The sequence below is a fragment of the Rattus norvegicus genome, chromosome 19 (assembly GCF_036323735.1).
Source record: "Rattus norvegicus strain BN/NHsdMcwi chromosome 19, GRCr8, whole genome shotgun sequence".
Taxonomy (NCBI): Eukaryota; Metazoa; Chordata; class Mammalia; order Rodentia; family Muridae; genus Rattus; species Rattus norvegicus.
In genome coordinates this window covers 19,860,972-19,883,616 of record NC_086037.1, presented here as the reverse complement: position 1 = coordinate 19,883,616, position 22,645 = coordinate 19,860,972, and the positions used below count along the sequence as shown (strand labels likewise).

The 22,645-nt window shown below is 45.9% G+C and overlaps 1 protein-coding gene across 1 annotated transcript; it reads right to left on the bottom strand.

Annotated features, from left to right (window-relative positions):
* Positions 1-12,784: 12,784 nt before the first annotated feature.
* On the bottom strand, positions 12,785-17,095 carry LOC134483218 (disks large homolog 5-like). Its single transcript, XM_063278493.1, has 5 exons — positions 16,963-17,095; positions 15,760-15,919; positions 14,420-14,563; positions 13,625-13,787; positions 12,785-13,280 (listed from the first exon to the last, which is right to left on the bottom strand). Exons 1-5 carry the CDS (start codon positions 17,042-17,044, stop codon positions 13,251-13,253), a joined length of 579 nt encoding a protein of 192 aa, XP_063134563.1. The 5' UTR covers positions 17,045-17,095; the 3' UTR covers positions 12,785-13,250.
* Positions 17,096-22,645: the final 5,550 nt, after the last annotated feature.

Below are 22,645 nucleotides of genomic sequence, written 5' to 3'. Positions count from 1 at the left end.
GCAGGGGTGAGGTGTCACTGCAGGGATGACCACACACTGCAGGGGTGAGGTGTCACTGCGCGGATGACCACACACTGCAGGGGTGAGGCATCACTGCAGGGATGACCACACACTGCAGGGGTGAGGAGTCACTGCGGGGATGACCACACACTGCAGGGGTGAGGTGTCACTGCAGGGATGACCACACACTGCAGGCGTGAGGAGTCACTGCGGGGATGACCACACACTGCAGGGGTGTGGTGTCATTGCGGGGATGACCACACACTGCAGGGGTGAGGTGTCACTGCGGGGATGACCACACTGCAGGGGTGAGGTGTCTCTGCAGGGATGACCAGGAAGTTGACTGAGCTCCTCAGGGCTCTCCCTGTCCTGAATGTGCTTCCCTTCTAGGTGAGCACTGCAGCTTTCAGGGTGCTGGAGCCCTGTGTGGGCAGCAGTAGAAACTGCTAGCCTTGTGAATACAGCAGAAACTATCACACAGGGCATTCCAGAAGTGAACACCACCAAAGTGGGGCCTTTATCAGCATTCTGGGTAGGATGGCACAAATCCCCATGACAATTTCGCCTGTGATCCATACCAAATGTCTGCTGTCACTGCCTGTCTCTTAGGAGCCACCTGGATGATCCGGGGGATGGTCCTGAAGAAAAGGCTTGGCAAAATTGAGGTCTCCAAAGCCAGAGGAGCAGTGAGGAGGTGCAGGGGCCGTAGACCATGGAGACTGATATATGCTGATGTTAGACTACCCAGACTCATCCCTGTGTCCAAGTCTGGATGTCACAGAGGCACCTGGCAAAGGTCCCAACAGTTTCCTTCAGGATTCAGCTGTCTCCCTACTTGCCCTCCACCTAACCCACTTCCTGTGGTTCTGGGAGTCAAGGACTTCATCACCTTTTTCGTTTTCTTGTCATATTGCAGGTACTGTGACTCGACCACTCTTCCTCCTGCAGGAGACACATCATTTGTCACAGAACAGGACTGCTGCACCAGGAAGACCCATAGCATAACCAGGACGCTACAATGAAAACATGACTGGCCCTTCATGCTGAATGACAGGAAAAGCACCCAGCCTTCTCTTTGTTGCAGACTGGATTCCTCAGCCTTCCTGTTATGAACAGGGCATTAGTACCCTTCACAGGATACTTAGTGTTTATAAGACATTTATAGAATTCATCTTGTATATAAGGCCATTGGGCTAGGAGCCAGCATCAAGGCATCAAGTAGGAGGAAATACAGAAACATTCTAGGAAGGGACAGCCAGGGGCCAGTGGGATGGCTCAGTGATTGAGGACCAGAGTTCAGTTTCCAGCACATGGATGTTCACAGTCATCTGCAGAATCAGATCTAGGGGGTCCCATGACCTCCGCAGCTCCCAAGCAGCTACATGTATGCGTCTTAGACACTTCCTACTCACCGTGAAACAACCTAAGCCACAAAACATCCCACACCTTCTTGGATGGGCCCATCCCTGGGGGAGTCTTGTGTGTTCTGGGCTTCAACTCTAGGAAGGCTTGGCCTTGTTTTATAGGATGTCTTATTCCTTGTATCAGCAGAGAGAGAAAAAAAAAAAAAAGATCCAGTCCTGGAACCCTAGAGGACACTGCCATGATGTCACTGCTGTGCTGGCATAGGCTTAGAGATATCTCCATGATCCATCCGAGTCACCTAGAGCTCAGGGAATGATGGAAAAGTCCATGTGAGATCGCCCAGCGCTTGCAACCATGAGAAAGCTTGGAAAACACAGGGCACATGTGGTGTTTGATCCTGTGACAGTTCAACCCTCTTGAGCCTGCAGCTAAGACAAACAGTTACACTGGCCTGAGTGCACAGGCCAGATCTCAGAACCTGTTTGCCAACCATGGAACACTCTGGATCCCTCCTCACAGCTGGACCTTGATCTGCTACACCTCATCCACCCAAGCTTCTCAAGAAATGAAGCTACCAGGTTAATATAACAACTAACTGAAGGCAGCAAGAGCCTTCAGCCGCCCTGTGGCAGTAAGGTCAGTCCATAGGTCTCCTGTCCCTGCACCCTCAGTACCTGTGAGAGCCATGGCCACCTATTCCCTTCTGAGGTGAGAACAATTATACACACAACCTTGCTTTCAACAAATCCTGCCTTGGCCACTGGGGGGACCCTCATGAGATGCAGCAATCTGATGCAGACCTCCTCAGACACTTTGGCTTCCTTTCTGGCTGCTGGAGCTTGGGCCCTCTGGCCTGGCCTAATGTAGGATCAGCAACACACAACTCTGTTGGGCCTCAGCCATCCCACATTGGGGGCCCTGCTTCACTCCTAGGTGCATCCGTTTCCCACATCTCTCCAGTCTCTCCCTCATCCCTAATTCCCCTAGCCTCTCAGGCCCAGCCCTTCAGTCTCTGATGGAGACTGTCCTGGAAGGACAGGAGCCACTCCCCTGAGATACTCTCCCACCCCATGCTGCTGGACTCATCTCTACAGGAACAGCCTGCTGCTCCCTTGCCCCTGCAACCCACTTCCTAGCTCTGCTTCACACAAACACTCTAAGATCTCTACACTGGATTCCTGTTCTATTTTGCTCCCTCTCTGTCCTCCAGAAGTTCTGCTGCTCTCTCTCACCACAGCAGGACCCACCAAGACACTGCTCCTGACCCCAGCAGCCACCAGCAGCCCAGGTCATGGGGCTACTAACAGCTATGGCCCAGGACTCAGGGCTCCTTCCTTCTTCAGTATCAAGTCCAGGCTGAGACCATCTGGCCTGCTGCTGGGTCCTTGAAACCCTCAGTCTCACAGCCTCTGGGCACTCTGAGCCCTAGTCCTTATGGCTAACAAGTAGCTGCCCAGTCAAGCAACATGGGCCTCACTGGCTTCCTGGTGTGCCATGATGCTTTCCCTGCATGGCCGGGGATGACTGCATGCTAGGATTATGTCTGGAACTAGACCTGCAGGTAACACCTGATGGGTTTGCCAGGCTGTCCTCCTACTCCTGTTCTCAGGAGATTCTCCTGACTAAGCCTCCCAAGTGCTGGGATGAGAAGTATGTGCCACCATGCCAGCTAGGGGTCTTCAGGTGTGATGAAAGACTGGGATCTGTGGCCCTGGTTACTTCCAAGAGTGGGGACACCAGTGTTCTGAGCATTCTGTCATCTGGGACTTATATTCCATGTACTTCACACGAACACTCTGAGACTTCTGCACTGGTTACCTGTTCTCTTTGAAACCTGTCTTCAGGTATCTGACAGTGGGAGTCTCCATGAAGTTTTTGTCACCCTGAGGATGTGGCTATATTAATAAGCTCAGGCAGCATGCAAACACAGCAGAGGTTACAAACAAGACTACCAGGCTGGGGCCACTTAGTGATAGAGTGCTCCTTTGGCATGGTGAGGGCCCAAGTTCTCTTGCAACCAACATCTGCTGGGGATGTAGCTCAGTGATTAGGCACTTGCCTAGCGTATGTGAGGTCCTGGGCTCCATCCCTAGGACTAAACCCTCATCCCCTACCCTGAACTCACCAGGTCCAGGCATCACTGTCAATCCTGAGGGCTTGAGTTTGATCCTTAGGCCCTCTCTGATACAAAAAGAGAAAAAAACTCCCTTGATTTGTGTTTGACCCCCACATGTGTCATGCCCGCCCCACTTCGAGTGTACAATTAAGGAAAGCATGAGTAAGTGGTTGAGAGGCACACACTGCCCTTGCAGGAGACCCCAGTTTGCTTCTCAGCACAAACTGCATGTGACTCAGCAGGTCTCAGTGTGGAACTGGATATGTGACCCTGTGCTATAGCACTGTCCAGAGTGGTAAATGCAGCTTCTGAAGAGGAATGCAGGCCTGGCCTCCAGACCTCCACCTTCAAGTCCTGTCTGGAGAGCCTGATGCCCTGGCAAAAGAGACTCCTTCTCTCCAGAGGAGCACTGCACTCAAATGACACCTCAGTGATGAAAACTATCTGTCCCCAAAGGCATGCCACTGAGCAGAGATAGCCTCAGTCATGCACCTCTGCCCATCCCCAGTTCCTCATGTCAATAACTCAACCTTTCATGAACTAGATGGTAATGCTTGAGGTAGGATGATCAGTAGTTTACTGGCCAGTCTGGGCTGTATGAGATGCTCTCCCTGAAATCAGAGTCAGCAAGAAATTCAGCATGAAAGCTCTTTGTAAAGAAGCTCAATGACCCAGTTCAGAGCCTGGGACCCCGCACAGTAGGATAAAGTGACTCCCATGGCTTTTCCTCCACCTTCAACACTCATGCTTTGGCATGCACACCCCTACAAGGAGATCAATACACATGGAATAAAAAATTAAACAGAAACATTAATGAAGACAATGCAGATAATGTTTTAAAGGATCCCGGGAACCCTCACTTAGCACTTTCCTTTCCTTTGTCTTGGGAACAGCACCTGCACCAGAGACTGGAGACTTCCTGCAAGAGAGAGAGGAGAGATGCACTGTTCATTCAGCTAGAGAGCTGTGCAAAGACCAGAGCCACCCTCCTTTTTCTGACAGTGGGAGCTGGGCCCAAGTGTGGGCTGCTCCTACTAGAGGCACCACAAGAAGAGGACCCCCTTCCTCAAACCTTCCTGGAAGTCAGAGCACTGGCTATGGATGTCCCTCAGTCCTCAGAGGACTCTCTTTCAGCGATGGCTCAGAGCCTGTTAGGACAGAGAGGGACCAGAGCTTCCCCCCAAAGCAAGATCCCTGTCTTATCTGACAGGTATGAGGGCTTAGGGATGGGACAGAGGATGTGACAAGGTTACATGTAGCACAGGGCTAGGTTAGTAAGGCAATCAAAGAGGAAAGAATCCTGGAACATTCCTCATCTGTTCTTTGTGCTATGTTCGTAGGGATGAGGGGCAGTGTGGGTAGAGGACTAGGACACAGCACAGCCTTCTCTGCACATGGTTAGCTTTCTAGGCTGCCTGGTCACTGTGACCAGCAAATTTTCAACTGTGCCATTCTACTACCAAGGCTGACACAACTGGTGCACCATGTAGCAATAGGACTTTACTGACTTAGCGACATTTGGAATCACACAATGATCATGTGTCACAGAAGAGTTTTTTTTTTTTTTTTAAGAAAAGGATTTTAAAAAACTAATTATTTTGTCCATCTGAGTACGCTGTCCCTGTTTTCAGACACAACAGTAAAGGGTAGTATATGAGAGTAGAAATGGTTATGAGACACAATGTGTGGTTGCTGGGGATTGAACTCAGATCCTCTGGAAGAGCAGTCAGTGGTCTTAACCACTGAGCCATCCCTCCAGCCGCAGTATACTGTATTTTCAATGTTGTTTGTTTTTATTTCCTTTTTCACGTATGTCTGTATGGCGTTTCTGTGAGTACAGGTGTGTGTGTGCCTGTGTAAAGGTCAGAGACAAACTGAGCACAGGTCCTCACCTACCTCTCATCCATGGCTGTGATTGCTAGGCTAGCCCTTCCCCCTAATCCTAGAGACTGTCCACTTTAGGTTCATATTTCCCAGTAGGAAGGGCAGGATGACAGACACTACTGCATCCAGGTTTACGTGGCTTCTAGGGACCTAAACTGTTGTTGGGCTTGTTCAGCATGAAAATAAATCCCATTTCACAGCCCTGGCTGGGCCAGGCAGCGCACAGGTCTTTGCTGCTCTTGCAGAAGACTTGGGTTCAGTCTCCAGCACCAAGGTCAGGTGGCTCACAACCACCTGAGACTCCAGGTCCAGGGACTTCCAACCTCTTTCTGGATAAGCCTACATGGCAAAAGCAGGGCTGGGAGCTGGAGGTTTCTGGTGTTGGCTTCTCCCTGCTGCAGGGGGCAAATCATGGGCATGTGAAACATATAACCCTGTAATTCTACAAAGTGCAGAAGATCCTGAGGTCCCTCATGGTGCCCTAGAGCCTGTCCACCACTCATGGAGGCTTCAGGAACATGGCTTTTTCCTGACCTGTGTGCACTGTGCATCCTCACTCTCTACCCCCTGCTTTTCGGGGTTGGAAGTCTCAGGTGTAGGAGGCGCCTACCATAGGCCTCTTCTCTCAGCATTTCAGCATTTTACCCACTTGACCTTCACCAAGCATCCTTTGCTCTACACAGTTACCTCAGCCTGTGACCCTCATCCTCCAGACTCTTGTGAAGCAAACACCCATGGGTGTGCAGCTCTCATAGTTAGCCAGGCTAAAGGGGAAGGCAGCAAATCCTTCATGAACTCTACAGCTCCTAAGGCCTAGGAAAATGTTTATACCGGGGCTAAACTCATGCTGACCTGTAAGACTACATTTTTCCTTTAAACAGAAGGATGTGTGGTGGTGTGGCACAGGCCTTTGATCCTAACACTTGGGAGGCAGAGGCAGACAGATTTCTGAATTCCAGGCCAGCTTCCTCTACAGAGATAATTCCAGGTCAGCTACACAAAAAACAACACTGTCTCCAAGAGTAAATCAAAAAGAGAAAGAAAGAAAGAAAGAAAGAAAGAAAGAAAGAAAGATAGAAAGGAAGGAAGGAAGGAAGGATTCATATTTTGTATACAATGAGATGCCTGCCTGTCTATACCTGAACCACCATGTTAACTATAACTCTTGTCACATCTGTATTAATTCAAATACTGAAGGCCAAATGGTTAAATCTTAATGACTATACAATTGGGGGGTGGTGCTGAAGAGATGGTTGGTTTAGTGGCTAAGAGCAGAAGACCAAGGTTCAGTTCCCAGTGTCCACATGGTGGCTCCTATTAACCTGTAATTGCAATTCTAGGGAATCAGTCTGGACTTCACGGGCACCACACATACCACATGGTGCACAAGCATTTATTAGGTGAAGCACTCAGGCCCATAAAAATAAGTAAATAAAATATATGGTTAACAGACACTGTGATTCAGGAAGTTCTTAGTGACTTTGGTCATCATTTCTCTCTCCCAGAGACCTGTCTTCCTCATGCTCAGCCTCCCTGGCTTCTAGGACATTTCCTAGCTCTGTGGAGCATGAAGTACTCAACACCATAAGCCAAGCATTGCAAAGCCATCTGCACCTTCACTGCTACACCTTCTCCATGGCTGTGTCTAAAGGGAGAGACTTGGAATCCCACAGATGCAAGGACAAACCTGTTGGGCTATATGAGCCCAGCCACCCAATAGTCAGATCTACTCCTGTCCCTGGCTATGGCATGAGGCTCTTAAGACAAATTAATCTGAAGGATCTCAACAGCTATGCTGTTAGACCTCTCATTGCTCTGCCCAACCTACAAGCTCCTTTACTGGCTCAAATTCACACCCGAACTCCTCTCCTGCCTCAGCCACCATCAGCTCTTCTACTCCTCTCCACCTGTGCTCTGAAGAATCCACACTAAGGTGGATGTTAACCTCTCCATGGACCTCCAGACGTATGCTTGTGATTACTCTTCATTGGCTGTTTTGTATAGGTAGGCGGGTTCTTCTACTCTCATGCAGAACACTGCTCACACATTTTGGATCTTACGACACCCTCTTGATTGAGAATCCTGACTAATGACTGACTGAACCTTCCATGCCTGAAGTCACCCTCTGTCTCCCAGTCCAAGATGAGAATCCCCACCCTAACCCCATAGTGTCCAGTTTCATCTCAGAAGCTAGGCTCTGTACTACCCAATATCATTTGGATCTTGGCCTCTAATTCTCTGTTAAATCGTTCCTCTCTTCTTTAAAACAAATTCATTTTGTTGTTTGTTTTTTGAGACAGGGTTTCTCTGTTTGGCCCTGGCTATTCTGACATGCTCTCTGTAGATCAGACTTGTCAGGAAGCCAGATATCTGCCTGCCTCGGCCTCTTAAGCACTGGGATTACTGGATTGTGCCAGCATGTTTAATTAAAAATTAATTAGTGGAAGTGCATGTTGGCACATGCCTTTAATTCCGTCCGTTGGGAGGCAGAGGCATTGTGAGTTCCAGGACAGCCAGGGCTATAAATTAACACCTTGTCTCAAAGAAAACAAGCCAAAAATGAAACAAAAATGTTGCAATATGGTCTTAGGAATGTAACTGAGTCTGTTCTTGAACTCTGAATCCTCCCACTTTCACTCAGGTGCTAATCAGCAGGCTTCTGTCTTGACTTTCACTGAGCACTCAGGGCTGCCAGGACTGTTACCTCTCCCAGTCTAACTCCTGACTCTCTCATCAGCATCATCACAAAACTCCTGCTAAGAATTAAGGAAACCTGAATTCTAAGGAACAGTCGGAGCTCCAGTATTTCCAAAGCTCACTCTAATACAGATGGATCCTATGCTGCAGTAAAATGGTCACAGCTGGAGGTCTTAATTCCAGGACTTGGGACAGAGGGGTTGGAGGATTTTGAATTCAAGGTTATTTTTCTGTTACATTGTTGCTCAAAGCGAGTTGGGCTGCTACAAGATACCCTGTCTCAAAACTATACCAAACACACCTAAAATGAAACAGAGGAGTTTGAGTGGGCACAGATGGGAAAGCTCGGCACTTTATGGCTAAGCCACCTGCTGCCAGCACCAAAGTCCATGCACAGCCCCAATTCTGAGCTGTGTCTGGGACCCCACTTAGGAGCACGCACCAAAGTAGCTCAGATCCAGGGCTTTTGGTCTAAGAGGAATTCAGGCAGTCACACTTTGGATGCCAGTTCTCCAGCTCAACTGCCTGTCAGCCCAGGATCTGGTCTTAGTCATGGCTTGGCATCCGTAAATTCCTCCCAGCTGTGCTCTGAACTCACCCTGTGCCCCGTTCTGATGAATCTGCCATTCTCCATGGGAGTAGCCTCAAGAAGTCCCTCACATCTGAAGCACCACTCTGAGTGCACTAAATACTGCAGGGGAGGGGCGTGGCCAGCAGAGCACCCACCCCTTTCAGCTGTAGAACATTTAGCTCTAGAGTGAGCACTGCTGTGCATTGTGGAACTTAAGCAGTATCCCAGTCTTGGCCTGGGAAGAGCCATTGACACCCACACTTTCTGGAGTGACATTGTCTCCTGAGGATAGAATCAGGTCAGGAGCAGCAACTGATGTTCACGAGAGACAAACTTTCTTCACCACCTGCCCATGCTGGCCCTAGGATCTGGGCTTTTTGGGTGACATGAGTGCTGAGCCCCCCAGGTAGATGGGTTTTCAGGGGTCAGGTGGTTATTGTCACCAAAGGTATCCACAAGGATAAGTCATACTGTACTAATTCCCATATTAGATCCCTTCTCACGGGTCACAGAGGCCGTGCTGGGTCCTAAATGTGGACCCAGGTTCCTGCGCACTTTTGAGGAGACTGGTCAGGGCGCAGGCTTCAGGACATTTTGTTTGAATTATTTTGGGGGATTTTATTTTTACTGTTGGGGACAAACCTAGGGCTGCCATGTGCTGGGAAAAGGCTTTGCCACAGCTGTAGATCATCCCTAATCATAAACTCCTAAATTCTCCAAATCCTGGAACTTTATAGGTCCCTCACATGATGCAACCTTTGGGGGATTCCTCACATAGAATCATGGGGTGGAATGCATCCCAAAGAGAGACAGTGGGAAATGTTCCCCAGTGTCTCCCTGTGGCTGTGGTGATGAGAGTGCTGACCAGTAGATGGCAGGGCCCATGTGAAACCCTTTTGTTTTCTACTTGAGTGGAATATTCACCATGCCTTTTTTTTTTTTTCTTGAAACACAGGTTGCCCTGGAACTTACAGTCTTCCATCACTCTGACTCAGTTTCCCATGACTAGGATCACTGGCTTAAATTACTATGCCCATCTTTCTTTTTTTGTATTTATAAATCTTCTAAAAGCCAGAAGGATCTAGCATTTAAAATTTTGCGGTCCAAGGCATTTCCAACAGGGGATTCTTGACCTAGGAGTATCCAGACCAGTTTTTATTGTGTGGGTACTTCATTCCCATAACAGCTTATGCTTGACAAAGAGTTCCAAGGTGTGATGTCACTGGGCATCAGGCGGTGTCCCAAATAGCAGCACTGACTCAGGTTGTAATTTAGGCTGGAGAAACTTACTAGGACCCTGGTAATCCTAGCACCCTGGAGCCTCACATGTCCTTAGTCTGATCTATTGATGAATCAACTGCTCTTGAGGGTGGATTGGAATTCTAGTCACTGTGAGGCAGGAGCATTAGTATCCTACAGCCACTCTGGGCTCCATAGGAAGACCCTGTTTCAATAGTAAAAGGGGTCACTTGTGAGTTCTTACTGTCTTCCCTGAGGCCTTCCTGCTGGAGTTAGAATAGCTGTCTCACCAAGTTGAAGTAGAGGGCAGAATGTTGGTGCCTTCTATAATGAGGACGAGTGACAGATAGTCTATGGAAATTCTAGAAAGATCTACAGGTATTTATGTCCTGTGCATGGGAATTGCTGGCTTCCCTGTGTCCTTTGCCTTTAATTTGCAGTCCATGGGGCACCTGGGAATGTCCCAAAACCAGGCTGCACACAGGGCTTGTCCCATGATTCTCACTTGCACCCAGTGCCTGCCTGATTGTCATAAGTCTGACAGAGCCACTGTATGCTCTCCTGACACCTGCAGAGAGCACTATATGGGACCCTACTATCCCCACACTGCCCATCAGGGTCTACAATGTCCCTATATGGCACTGAGATGGTCTAAGCTGCTTCCCGCCTATATGCTGCATCAGAATCTGACCATTCCTAATTTACTCCTCTCACACCCACACTAGAAGCCCTGTACCCACACTAGCCCCAGCTGGCCTGTTGCCTACTAACATCTCATGGACTCTGCCCCAATCCCCTGCCCTGCCCTGCCCTGCCCTGCCCTGCCCTGCTCCAATGCACTGCCCCAATGCCCTGCCCTGCCCCGCCCCAATGCCCTGCCCAATGCCCTGCCCTGCCCTGCCCCAATGCCCTGCTGTGCCCTGCCCCAAACCCCTGCCCTGCCCCAAACCCCTGCCCTGCCCCAATACCCTGCCCCAGTGCTCTGCCCTCCCCTGCCCTGCCACAATCCCCTGCCCTACCCTGCCCTGCCCCAATCCCTTGCCCTGCCCTGCCCTGCCCTCACTCAGCTGACATTGTGGACATCTCAAGAAAGTCAGTGGACAATGGCTGACACACTTGTCTGAAGACTGGAAATGTTTCTCGATCTTGGAGAGGAAAGAAGGACCCTCCACCTACACTTTCCTCTAAGGAAGTTTATTCAGGTGAGGGATGACAGGGACTGTTTTGTCTCATGTCACACATGTCAGTAGAAAATATCCTAGGTATTGGATGGCGCTGTTAGCATTAACAGAACAAAGCCCATAGTGTTGGGAAGGATAATACATTATGAGTAGGATTAGAAAACCCCAAGCCTCTTCCAGGTCCTAAGAGGGCAAAAAATAGCACCAAACATAGCATTAATGTGATAGGTTGGTTAAATCTAGTTACTAGGTTCTAGTGTGATACCTATGACCCTTTTTGTGTCATGGTCAGCTTATAATGACTAGAGGACCTAAGCTTGAGAGTCACCAATGCCTCTCCCTTGCTTCTCCAGCTGCTGAGCATTGAAAAGCCCTAATGAGACAGCATCTGTTTGCAGACATACTGGATTATTCTTCTTCACTTTATCGCTCTGAGTCACCTCCACTCTCAGTAAGTCAGTTTAATTCCATAAATTGGAAATGAGTCCCGTGGAACATATACTTTCTCAATACAATCACAGATTTCCATGTAAAAGGTGAAACATGAACTGTCCCACCTAAGCTCTGGGCTTGCACAGACGTGCTATGCAAAAGAAACATGTGGTCACAGCTGCAGTCTGCATTCACTATGGATGCTCTTGAGGTCCTCCCTGACCTGCATAGATTAAGATAATTATCTTGCTTTCTATCAAAAGAATTCATTATGCCAAGTTGGCCTGTAGAAGGAGGCTAGTCTCTTCAGTATTTTATCAGATGTGCTTAATGTATATAATCATCGATAGTAAGTGAAAGATCTGTTTGGAATTGAAACTGAGTGATGCTGGAGGATGATCCTGAATGCACAATGAGCAGTGGAGGCACCAGAGCCCGGTGTGGATGCCTAGCAGGCTGCCACATTGAGCAGGCACCGCTCAACCACCTGTACATACACATCTCCTGAGATCTCTCTCCTTAATGGGAGATGATGGCGTCCATCTAGTATAGCACATGCCCTGGAAGGACAAAAGCTACCTACAGGAGCTGTGGTGATGACTCACAGGTTAGAGCATCTGCTGCTCTCTCAGAAGAACCACATGGTCCCTAACAATCATCTACAATGGGGAATGCTATTCCCTCTTTTGGATCATGAGGGAAATGCACTCAGGAGTGGCCCAGACATACATTTGAAAAAAAAAGATCCATTGAGTTACATGATAAAAATAAATATAATCAGCAACAATAAAAAACACAGCATATGAATGATCAAATGAAACAGCACCTATAAAAACCTATTTCCCAAAATGACGTTGATGGTCATTATCTTTGTGGTTTAATACTAATGCTGTATTGTAAGAAAAACTGAGGCACATGGTTCTCGATTAGGATTATTCTATATTCCTTTGTGAAAGTTGTCATTTTTTCTGCAGCTCTACAGGCATGAGTGTGTGTTACTCAATATCTGGTGCACACAGTCAATAAGGAATGTGTGTTGTAGACTGATATAGTTAGGATGAGAAGAATACATGACAGCATGGATACAGTATGTCAGTGATTACATCATAAAGTGTGTGTCCATAAAAAAGTCACATTATCCACACAAAAGACACTATCACCCTGTGTACCCCTTGGTGGCTTTGAATTCCCTATTTACCCATGCTGCCTGGTCCATGCAAAGATCCATATCCAGCTGTCAGTTCTAAGTCTACAGGAGGGGAAAGGACCCTTGAATAAGATGGTCTTAAGAGTCAAGAGTTTCAAATCAATTTTTATTCATAAGGAGTACAATTTACAAAAAACAGGAATAAAATGAATACCTAAAATGGTATAAAATGAAAAACAGTAACAAGAATATATAACTATGAAATAACAAAAAGAAAACTTCAATGAAAATCATAACCAAAAACATTTCTTAACAGCATTTTCTTAATGAACATTTAGAAACACAGTTGTAGTGCTGTTTCTCCTCTAGGACGTGAGATGTCAAGGCAGTCCCCTCAGTTGTCTCTCAAATGGTGTTGTCGGTATGAGAGAGGAGAAAGACCTCAACCAGACAGGCTGGCATACGGATACATAAATGTAGGGTCTCTATACATTGAGGAAATTATCTGAGAAGAAGAATATTCACCCACAAAAAGTCTTTGACTGTGAGGATTGTCGTCACAGGGAACTCCTGAGAGAGAAACTCATTCTTCAGGGGGCTGTCTTCCTGGGATCCGTCCTATTCCATGTCTCCTGCAGTTCCTGAGACCTGGGAGAAGAAGGCAGCTATTAAGACACGGATGTGGTGGGGACACGCATACCAGCTGTCAAGTTGCTGCCTTCAGTCATGTGATATGTTATTCCTCTGTCACCATTTCTGGATTGCAGTTTCAAAAAGGGCAGAGAAGTATAATTGCCCATAATTCAGTTTCTGAAGAGTGGTTAACATCCCAGAATACTTGTGCATAGACAGAGCAATGAATAACTCTATCACATGAGGTGGGTGACTGACTGGGTGTGGGGAGATTAGAAAGGTTATAGGGGAAGCAAAGATGTATCCAATAGGCAAATGGTATCAGACATTGTTAATCTGACTCAGCTGCTTGTTCCTACCACATTTTGCTGGGTCTGGAGGTTGCTGGTCTTCTCCTGTTCGTCTTCATCATTCGGGTTCAACTCAAACAAATATCGCTGTAACTCCTTGCACTCCTGCTTCAATGTGACCAACTTCTTCTTCATACATGCCTGGTCCATCAGGAGCCGGCTGTGCAGGTTGCTGGAAACACACTCTGCATAGTAAGATCCTGAAGCCTCTTCCTCCCATTCCAACTGCCAAATCCCACAAACTCCACCAGGACCCAGATTCCCATAAAGACTTCGTAGAATACATCTCCATACATGTAAGGCTGCTGCACAAACAGCAAACGGCCAATCCAGGGAAGAATAAATTGTTTCTGTGACCCAAGCACCAATAAGAGTCCATGTCTCTCCAAAAGAACAAGGGATCTACAACTATCCATGAAAGCCCAATGCATCTGGGCAACATCAATTAGTAGGCAGTAAACAACCACAAGAGGACAGTAGAACCAAGGGAGGTCATGCTAACCATGTGGTCCACACATTCAGCTTTGTTAAACCTGGTATGACCCCAGAGGCCCAGGTCGGCCTAATAACACTCTGATGCCTGAATCAGTATAGATCTATCCAGAGCCTTCTAAAGATGCATAGACACTGTGGTGAGAAGTCACAGTCTCTTATGGAACTGAAACTGAGTCCAAAAGACCCACGGCACAGTGATATTTAAACAGCAGAAGACATGGACCCAGAGCTGCAGGCTCTCCAGTCCAGAACAAAGAGAGGCAGCAATGGATATTCCACAAGTGATGGGCCCTTCTGACCAGTACTTACCGATAGAAGTTAATCTCCTTCTTGAGCTCCTGAAATTTCTCACGATGTTCAATGTTCTTTGTGTCTAAGTTGTGCAGTAATGACATGACCTGTTTCTCCTTTATCTTCAAGTTTTCATAAAATGGATTTGGCCTGAAGTACGGGCTGGCCCCAGGAAGATAGAACCCAATGAACATCGAGGTTTAGGATTATATGAACTCAGGCTGCGTCCTGTACTACCCCAGCCCTGGAAGGACACTTTCTGAATTCTACATATTTGGATCTTCTTCAGCTTCAGAAACTTGGAATTGTGTGCCCAGGATAACAGAAGCTAAGCACCCAGATAAAGGGTTCCCTGGCTCACTTTTTTCAATCAGGAGGGCTGGATCTGCATTCAAACCTGTTATGCTGTCAAGAGCCTAGGCCATAGAGCTTACCCAACCACACACACACACACACACACACACACACACACACACACACACACTTCCAGAAACCTCTGATTTCATTTTTCCTGTTTTGACAAGTGGAATGCTACAAGCCGAATAACTAATATTCTAGAGGCAGACAGTACACATAATTCTGGAGATGAGACCAGATATTGCCACAAACTTATAATCTGCCCAAGGCATACAAATGTATAGACAAATGTGACCACACAGGCAAAGAACTGTGCTGTTGAAAGTGGGGCTTCCAAAATAAAGCACTCACACCTCCATGAAACTATTATACAGGTAAATCCTGAGGTCAAAAAACAGACCCCTAAATTCCAAGGGTGGAGGGACACAGAAACATATAAAAGTTGTGCATATGCATGCAGACCTGTGCACACACAGACACACAAACTGGGACACACCCACAAGAAAAGAAAAGTAAACAGACTCAGAGAATGAGAAAGAGAGACAAATATGGAAAGAGCACAATGAGAATCAGTAGAAATGTATGCACCATTACTGTCTCGGAATTTAAGGCACAGAGACAAGAAGGAACAGGCCTGAGCCTCAGGACTTCTAGTTAAGCATTGATATGAACACTGTGGGACCTGTCACCTAAGGGTGCTGCCATGAGATGATAGCATTCAGTCACCTTCCTAGCAAGTACAAACACTCTCCATAAACTCACAGCACCTAGAACCTTGCAAAGCTACCACCTGTCAAGGGCTTTCCAATTGTACACTGGGAACTCATGCCCAAGTGACTTTATCCCTGAAATCTTCACTCAGATCACAAGTTCAGATTTTCAACAGGTGGAATCAGAGAGTCCATTTCCAAACTCACTCCTCAGTAAGGGTCAGGTTCTGCATCTCCTCTCTATGGGAGATGAGGTTTAGAACAAGGTCGTTTGTTTGGAGCAATGCATACCTCTTGCTCATGGATCCACCTGTCACATAAAGGAGGCGATCTGTCAGCTCATTTCTCTCCTTGGTAGTTAGCTCCAGTTCTCTATTCAGCCTCTCCTCTTCCTCATTGGCCTGCACCTTGTTTTGGACATTTTCAGGGGATGACGTCTGTCTGCAGGCCTCTGTAAGTAGAAGAATACAAGTGAACCCGCATGGGGCGAATGCATAGAGCATACACAGACCACAGTGTCGCCCAAACAGGAGAACATGCTTGGAAGCCAGTGTCACTGCAAGGAGTTTGGTCTATGTGTAAGAGGCATCCTAAGTGGATCACAGTTCCCCCACTACTATATACAGACCAAGAGATGTGAGCAGCCAGGTGTTCCCTATGCCCAACCACACAGGCTTACAAGTACCAGAAAGATGCCTTCTCCAGGATTATTATCAGGTACGCAGGCTACAACCTGGTTTCAGAAGTCAGATCATCAATTCAGCATCCACAATGACTTGATTGATCAGGGATACTCAGATATCCTACACTGTTACTCTAGTCCAATGACTTTGCATTAAAAAGTCATATAGGGGGAGGACATGGTCAACAGACTCATTAATTCCCCCTACAGAAATGACAAATGCCCCAGAAGTGCCAATAGGTTACAAGCTCTTTCTCTACCTGCTCCGTATAGTTGGCTACTGTAGAAAAATATCTGCCACACAGAACCTCTAATATATGAAGGTAAGATTGGCCCCGTCAGCCAGAGGTAGTCAAAGGAGTTCTAAGAATATAAGGTCATGGCCAGGAGCACAGTTCTCTCCCTCTTACTACTGTCAGATAGTCACTGAATTTAAAGAAGCAATGAAAGTGAAGTACATTGATGCCCTGTTTAATTCAGAAAAGTTATACCCTCCATGACTACTTATGGTGTTATTATATCAATTTAACATACCGAATGCACTGTAAAAGTAAAGACTAGAAGTTCACCCAATAATAGCATAGGCAGTGCCATATCCTCCATGTGGTTATGGAGAAACTAATGATGTGAAAACCTTGACTTTCAGGAATTGTGATAATCATGGAATTCAATATCTGTGGAGATGTTCCAGTGGTTGTGGCCCATTACTAAAAAGGCCAGCGGAAGACCCCCACACACACCCCTGACAGGAAGCTCAACATACACTGCCCAGAACTTACTCCACATTCCCCATGTCCTGTGTCCATCATTACCTTTAGGTTTCGTTTGCTTCACTCTAGACTCTTCTCTATCAACATCAACTCTCCCAAAGCGCCTACAAAGACGGGCAAACATGTCTGTGGATATATCCTTTGGACACTAAGAGAAAAAGTAGGGAATTGGTTGTCACAACGGTACTGGTGACATCACAGGGATTCCAAGGTCTCTCTAGGAGACAATAGAATGTCCACGAAGGGACGGCTGATGTCATGGAGAACAGACTTTGCCTCCCTGCTAATGTTCTCCCTGTACTGAGCAAAAGCTGATGGACCCTTTTCAGGGGACTTCCTTGTGGCATAGCCACTGAGCACCACATGCTTCCAAAGCCAAATTTGGCTCTAGGCTTGATTGGAAAAACCTAAGTCATTGCTATGTATCTAAATGAGTGCTTCCTCCCCAATCCCTGCACAGAAATGTTTCATCCTACCTCAAATTCTCCTCAGTCAGCAATATTACCCATTAAAGATTACTGAGAAATCACACCAGTTCCTATAAGTAGCCAAAGAGGTCTCCTGTCTCATCATGTGCAGGTGCATGAAATCACATGCAGAAATAGCCTGTAGGGTAGGTTGCGATGTGGGTGTGTGTTATAGGTACAACCTGAAGCTTTGTGCTTAACATTTGACAGTTGCCACCAGATTCCTTAGGAGAAAGAATTGCATTCATTATGGTCCTGGCAACAATGTGGTGATCTGTTAGCAGAGGAAACTGAAATATTGGATTCACCAGTGAATGCACCCTCAGGCTGAGTGTGGGGCTCTCCTCTTTGCACTTAAGTTACCAAAGCAGGATTGCTTACAGGCTTCTCTAAGCTATAATGTGTGATTTCATCTGAAAAATAAAATAGTCAGCAGATGTGTGTGTGTGTGTGGGGGGGTGCAGCCAAAGGAGTAGGACAAGCTTAGAGACATAACTCAGTGGACAGAATAAGAAACAAGCATCTTCGGGCTGGGGATTTAGCTCAGTGGTAGAGCGCTTACCTAGGAAGCGCAAGGCCCTGGGTTCGGTCCCCAGCTCCGAAAAAAAAAAAAAAAAAAAAAAAAAAAAAAAAAAAAAAAAGAAACAAGCATCTTCACTTCTGTTTCATGGATCACCCCACAAAACACAAAAGCATCTATCGTACTAAAAAAAAAAAAAACCAAATTATTTTATTGAATGCATACACTAAAGTATTAGTAGCAAAGCTCAAATTTTGGGGGCAGATCCATGACTTGAACTATCTTCCGGACAACATATAAAGCAATAAATAAATAAATAAATAAATAAATAAGAAAAATACAGAAAAAATACAAAAACACAAAAAGCACGAGCCTCTCATGTGAAGTTACAGAAGAGTGATCCAGTGGTCACTTCTGACCAGGCCATTTTAGCTGTGACGGTGCATAGTGACCCTTAATTTGATGGGTCCTACATAAAGCTTTGTGCAATATTGTCATTTTAACAAACCTCATCCAGAATATACATAACGACACAGGATATGATCACAATGTCCTTGCTGTGTATCAAGTTATTTTTCTGTGTCCTTGATTGTCAGGCATATTACAGCAAAATCTGAGATGGCTGGTAGACTTCGAAGAAAGTGGATATGAAAGATCCCCATTTATATATCAGTACAGCCATTTCTTAAGAATGAGAATCTTTTAAGCTGGCCTTCGCTTAGACCCTTGACATTAGACAATAGAGCAGAAAGTACAGAAAGCACATTCCCACCCACTCTCTAGGAAGCTGCCTGTCCATAAGAACAGAGGGTATAGAACATATTTACTGCAGGGCAATTACAAGACAGGAAACATCTCTGGGAAGCTGACTGACCACTATAGAAGTGAGATATCCTTGGTACTGAATGCAGCTGTGCTATAGGCTGACATCGCTATAGCCTTGTCCTGGGAACTCCAGAAGAGAAACACCTGCCAAGACAGATATCCTTGGTCCTTGTCCTGGGAACCCCAGGATAAGAAAACATATATCAAGTCAGACGTCCTTCATACTGAAATAGCTGCATTGATGTTGTTACGGCCTTATCCCAGGAATTCCAGGACGAGAAACATCTGCCTAGATATCCTTGGCACCGAAATAGCTGAGCTAATGAAACTGTGTAATCTTAACTGACTATTTAAGCTGTACATTTCTGTTGTTTGAGCCTCCTCACATCCCTCCTCGTGAGGACCGTGTCGAGCCCCAGTGCATTGGTATCCCAAAGTAAACCTCTTGTTTTTACATCAAGACTGAGTCCTGTGTGTTCATGGGGTGGTGATTGTCCTCAGGACTGGAGCGAGAGTCTCCTCTGTCTGAGGGTCTTTCAGATAAAGCTATAGTTGTGGGTTACACACCTCAGCTCTCATTGGCTAATGCTGTCCTCACAGTCCTTGGAGGCCCCTTTGTAAGACTACCTGTTGGAAAGTGGAAGCAGCTTTATTTGAGCTCAAAGTGAACCTGACGAGCAACTTAGAGAACAAGATGGGGTAATTGAGACCCTGTCTAAAACCAGCACAGAAACCCACCCTCCATTCAAAGCATCATCTACCAATTCTTGAATTTTTACCATTCTCTGCCAACCAGTCTTTCATTCAGGAAAGGTAGAAAAGAACTGGAAATGATCTTTGTATTCTAAGGACCTTGATCTGTCTTTCCTTAGGTCAACGTTAAGAACAAATGAAATGGGTATCACCATCTGAATAACTTACTATTACCTACTCAGCATTTCTAGCCTAATACTGTGCCTATGGCAATCTCAAGCTTCCCCGAGTGTTGCTGCCCCAGCAAGAAGAATGAAGAACTGAGGTCAAACCCCAGTGAACCTTTCAAGGGGTTAGAAGAAAGCCATCAGAGATACTGAACTTCTTTGTCCTTAGATTAAATCAAGATGATACAACATGAATAGATTGTGCTATTCAACCTTACATCTTCCACACAACCCCACCTATCTGAGTTCATTGCTTGGCAGAATTCATGCCCCACCATCCTAGATATTTCTTGATTCATTGCTGCCAATGGCCAGGTTTCCTGAGTTTTGTTTTTTATAGAATTGGGTGTAGTCAATCATAGTTGCCCTCTGTAAGAAATGACAAATATCTATAATAACTGACCACACTGTACTTGTGTATACAAGTACAGTAGTGGAAAATTCAGCATAACTGAGGAGTGGGAAATCACCACTGTGTCCTGGCCTTTCTCTGCCCATATCACAGCTCACAGGCAGCTGGGGCAAACCTTGAGTTCCTCTGTAGAAACAGAGTGAGGATGAATGGACACTGAGCAGGCAGATCAACACAGCTGATGCAACTCAGTTCCAGCAACAAACACATTATTTGTTTCCCATCTTAACAGCTTGTTTTGAGGACTTGTCCCCACACCTAGCTTAAACACAGCAATTTTCATACATGCCAGCCTGCTATTTCATATTGTTGCTGTAATACGCCTCCACATCATAGATTTCAAAAAAGAAAGATAATAAACCTGACAGTGAGAAGGGTGATGCTTGTCAACATCTAGTGCGTTGGCGGCCCAGGTACAGTCACAAATAACCAGGACACAGGGGATGCAGAGCAAAGGCAGATGCAACTGCATGCAGCTGCAAGTTTATTAACCCTTATATAGGCATGAATATGAATTACCTCACTTTCCCTTTTGGCAAGATATAATAAGATCGTTATTCCCATGATACCAGGAACAACCGAGGCAAGACTAGGCAAAGAAGTAAGACTAAGCAAAGCCTTCTTCTTAAAATATCTGTATAGCAAATCACCCCTCTTCCTAGTATCACAATATACTTGTCATAACCCAGAGAGCATGAGAGCCGCTTCCACAAAATAGGACATAGTTCAACATAGTGTGAGGTAAAGTGAGAAAAACATTTCCTTCTCAAGGGCAGCATTCCAGCCCCTGCTTGCATCTCTCAGCCGTCTTTCTTTGATCCTGTCTGGGAAGTGTATCTCAGTGACTCCACAATTTCTTTCTTTGTTCTTTTGTTTTAAAAGTAACACTGTCTATAACACAGCTAAATGTCCTCGAAGGGGTTTAATCATGCAAAAAGAAAGCAATATAATATATAATATAGGCAACCTTTAATGAGTGTATCTATTTTCTTAGGTGTATTTTTCAGATATCTTCCCAGATCTGGATTTAACTTTGGTAATTGTTATCTGTCTAGAAAATCAACAATATCAAATAAATATTTCTGTTTTCTGGCGTAAAGTCCTCGGGAGTAAGAACTAATGATTTTGGAATTTGCTCCGTGTCTGTTGTTATGTCCCTCATTTCATTTCTGATTTTTAATTCATGTATTGTCTCTCTTTTGCATTGTTAGTTTGAGGAAGGGGTTGTCTCTCTTGTGGATCATCTCAAAAAAAAAAAAGAGGAAGAAAAGACAGCTCTTGCTTTCCTTGACTTTGTATTTTTCTCTTTGTTTCTAAAGGCTTGATTTCAACCCTGAGTTTACTCCTTTCATCAGATCCTACCAGACTCTCTATGGGATGAGGCTTTGCCTCACTTGGTAACAGCAGCATGGAATAAATGAAGCTTCTGCTGATCTCTGTTGTGGTGTTGCACATCACAATCTCACCGAAAACCATGCATAGCCTGGTTTTAGGCTCTATAAAAGCGGCCCACTATTTCAGTGTTCCCTGCAAGGTGCCATGGAACGGTAGTAACATAATTCTGCATGCACATCGACAGGTTTCTCCACGGTCTTCTGGGTCATTTGATAATAATTTATAGTGAGTTCATGGATGAACACACACACACACACACACACACACACACACACACACACTTTACTGACATGGTGCATATTCTTTGCACACCAAAAATGAAGTGAGCGTTACTGAAAATGCACCAGTAGGGCAATCCATGGAGGGAGCTGTGGGGAAGCTGGGGCTTAGAGTTACTTAAAAGACCGATGCAGATTCTCCTTCTATTGGAGGAGAAACTTGATAGACAATGTGGTTCTTTATTTTCTTTCTCTAGAGCACACAGGACTAGGGTGGCAGCTAGGGCTTTGAGCATGTTTGGCAAGTACTGTAGCACTGAATTAAATCCTAGGGCTGGAACCCTATTAATCATCTACAACAATTACAGGGCAGGCTGGATGACGACACTCAGCTGACAATGTGGACATCTCAAGACAGTCACTGGACAATGGCTGACACACTTGTCTGAAGACTGGAAATGTTTCTCGATCTTGGAGAGGAAAGAAGGACCCTCCAACTACACTGTCCTCTAAGGAAGTTTATTCAGGTGAGGGATGACAGGGACTGTTTTGTCTCACATCACACATGTCAGTAGAAAATATCCTAGGTATTGGATGGCGCTGTTAGCATTAACAGAACACAGCCCATAGTGTTGGGAAGGATAATAAATTATGAGTAGGATTAGAAAACCCCAAGCCTCTTCCAGGTTCTAGGAGAGCAAAAAAAAAATACCACGAAATACAGCATTAATGTGATAGTTGGTTAAATCTAGTTACTAGTTTCTATTGTGATACCTATTGTCAGTGCCTGCGCCGACAGTGTGTGAATATCGGGTGTAGGTTTGTGGGGTTGAAAGAAAACACGTACACGGGTCACCCCTTATTAGCCAGTGCCACCAAGGCTTTACTGAGATCTCCTTATATACCAGAGGCAAAAGCCGTGGAAAAACAACAAGGCAGGTGAAAATCCCCAACCAGGAAAATAGGAC

What these genes read in the sequence shown, in the direction of transcription:
- LOC134483218 (XM_063278493.1), bottom strand. Translation starts at nt 17,044, where the DNA reads ATGTTTGCCCGTCTTTGTAGGCGCTTTGGGAGAGTTGATGTTGATAGA. An exon ending in GAAGCAAACGAAACCTAAAG is followed by an intron (nt 15,920 to 16,962) that starts GTAATGATGGAC and finishes TTCTACTTACAG; the next exon opens with AGGCCTGCAGACAGACGTCA. An exon ending in TCCAGACCCAGCAAAATGTG is followed by an intron (nt 13,281 to 13,624) that starts GTAGGAACAAGC and finishes TTCTTCTCCCAG; the next exon opens with GTCTCAGGAACTGCAGGAGA.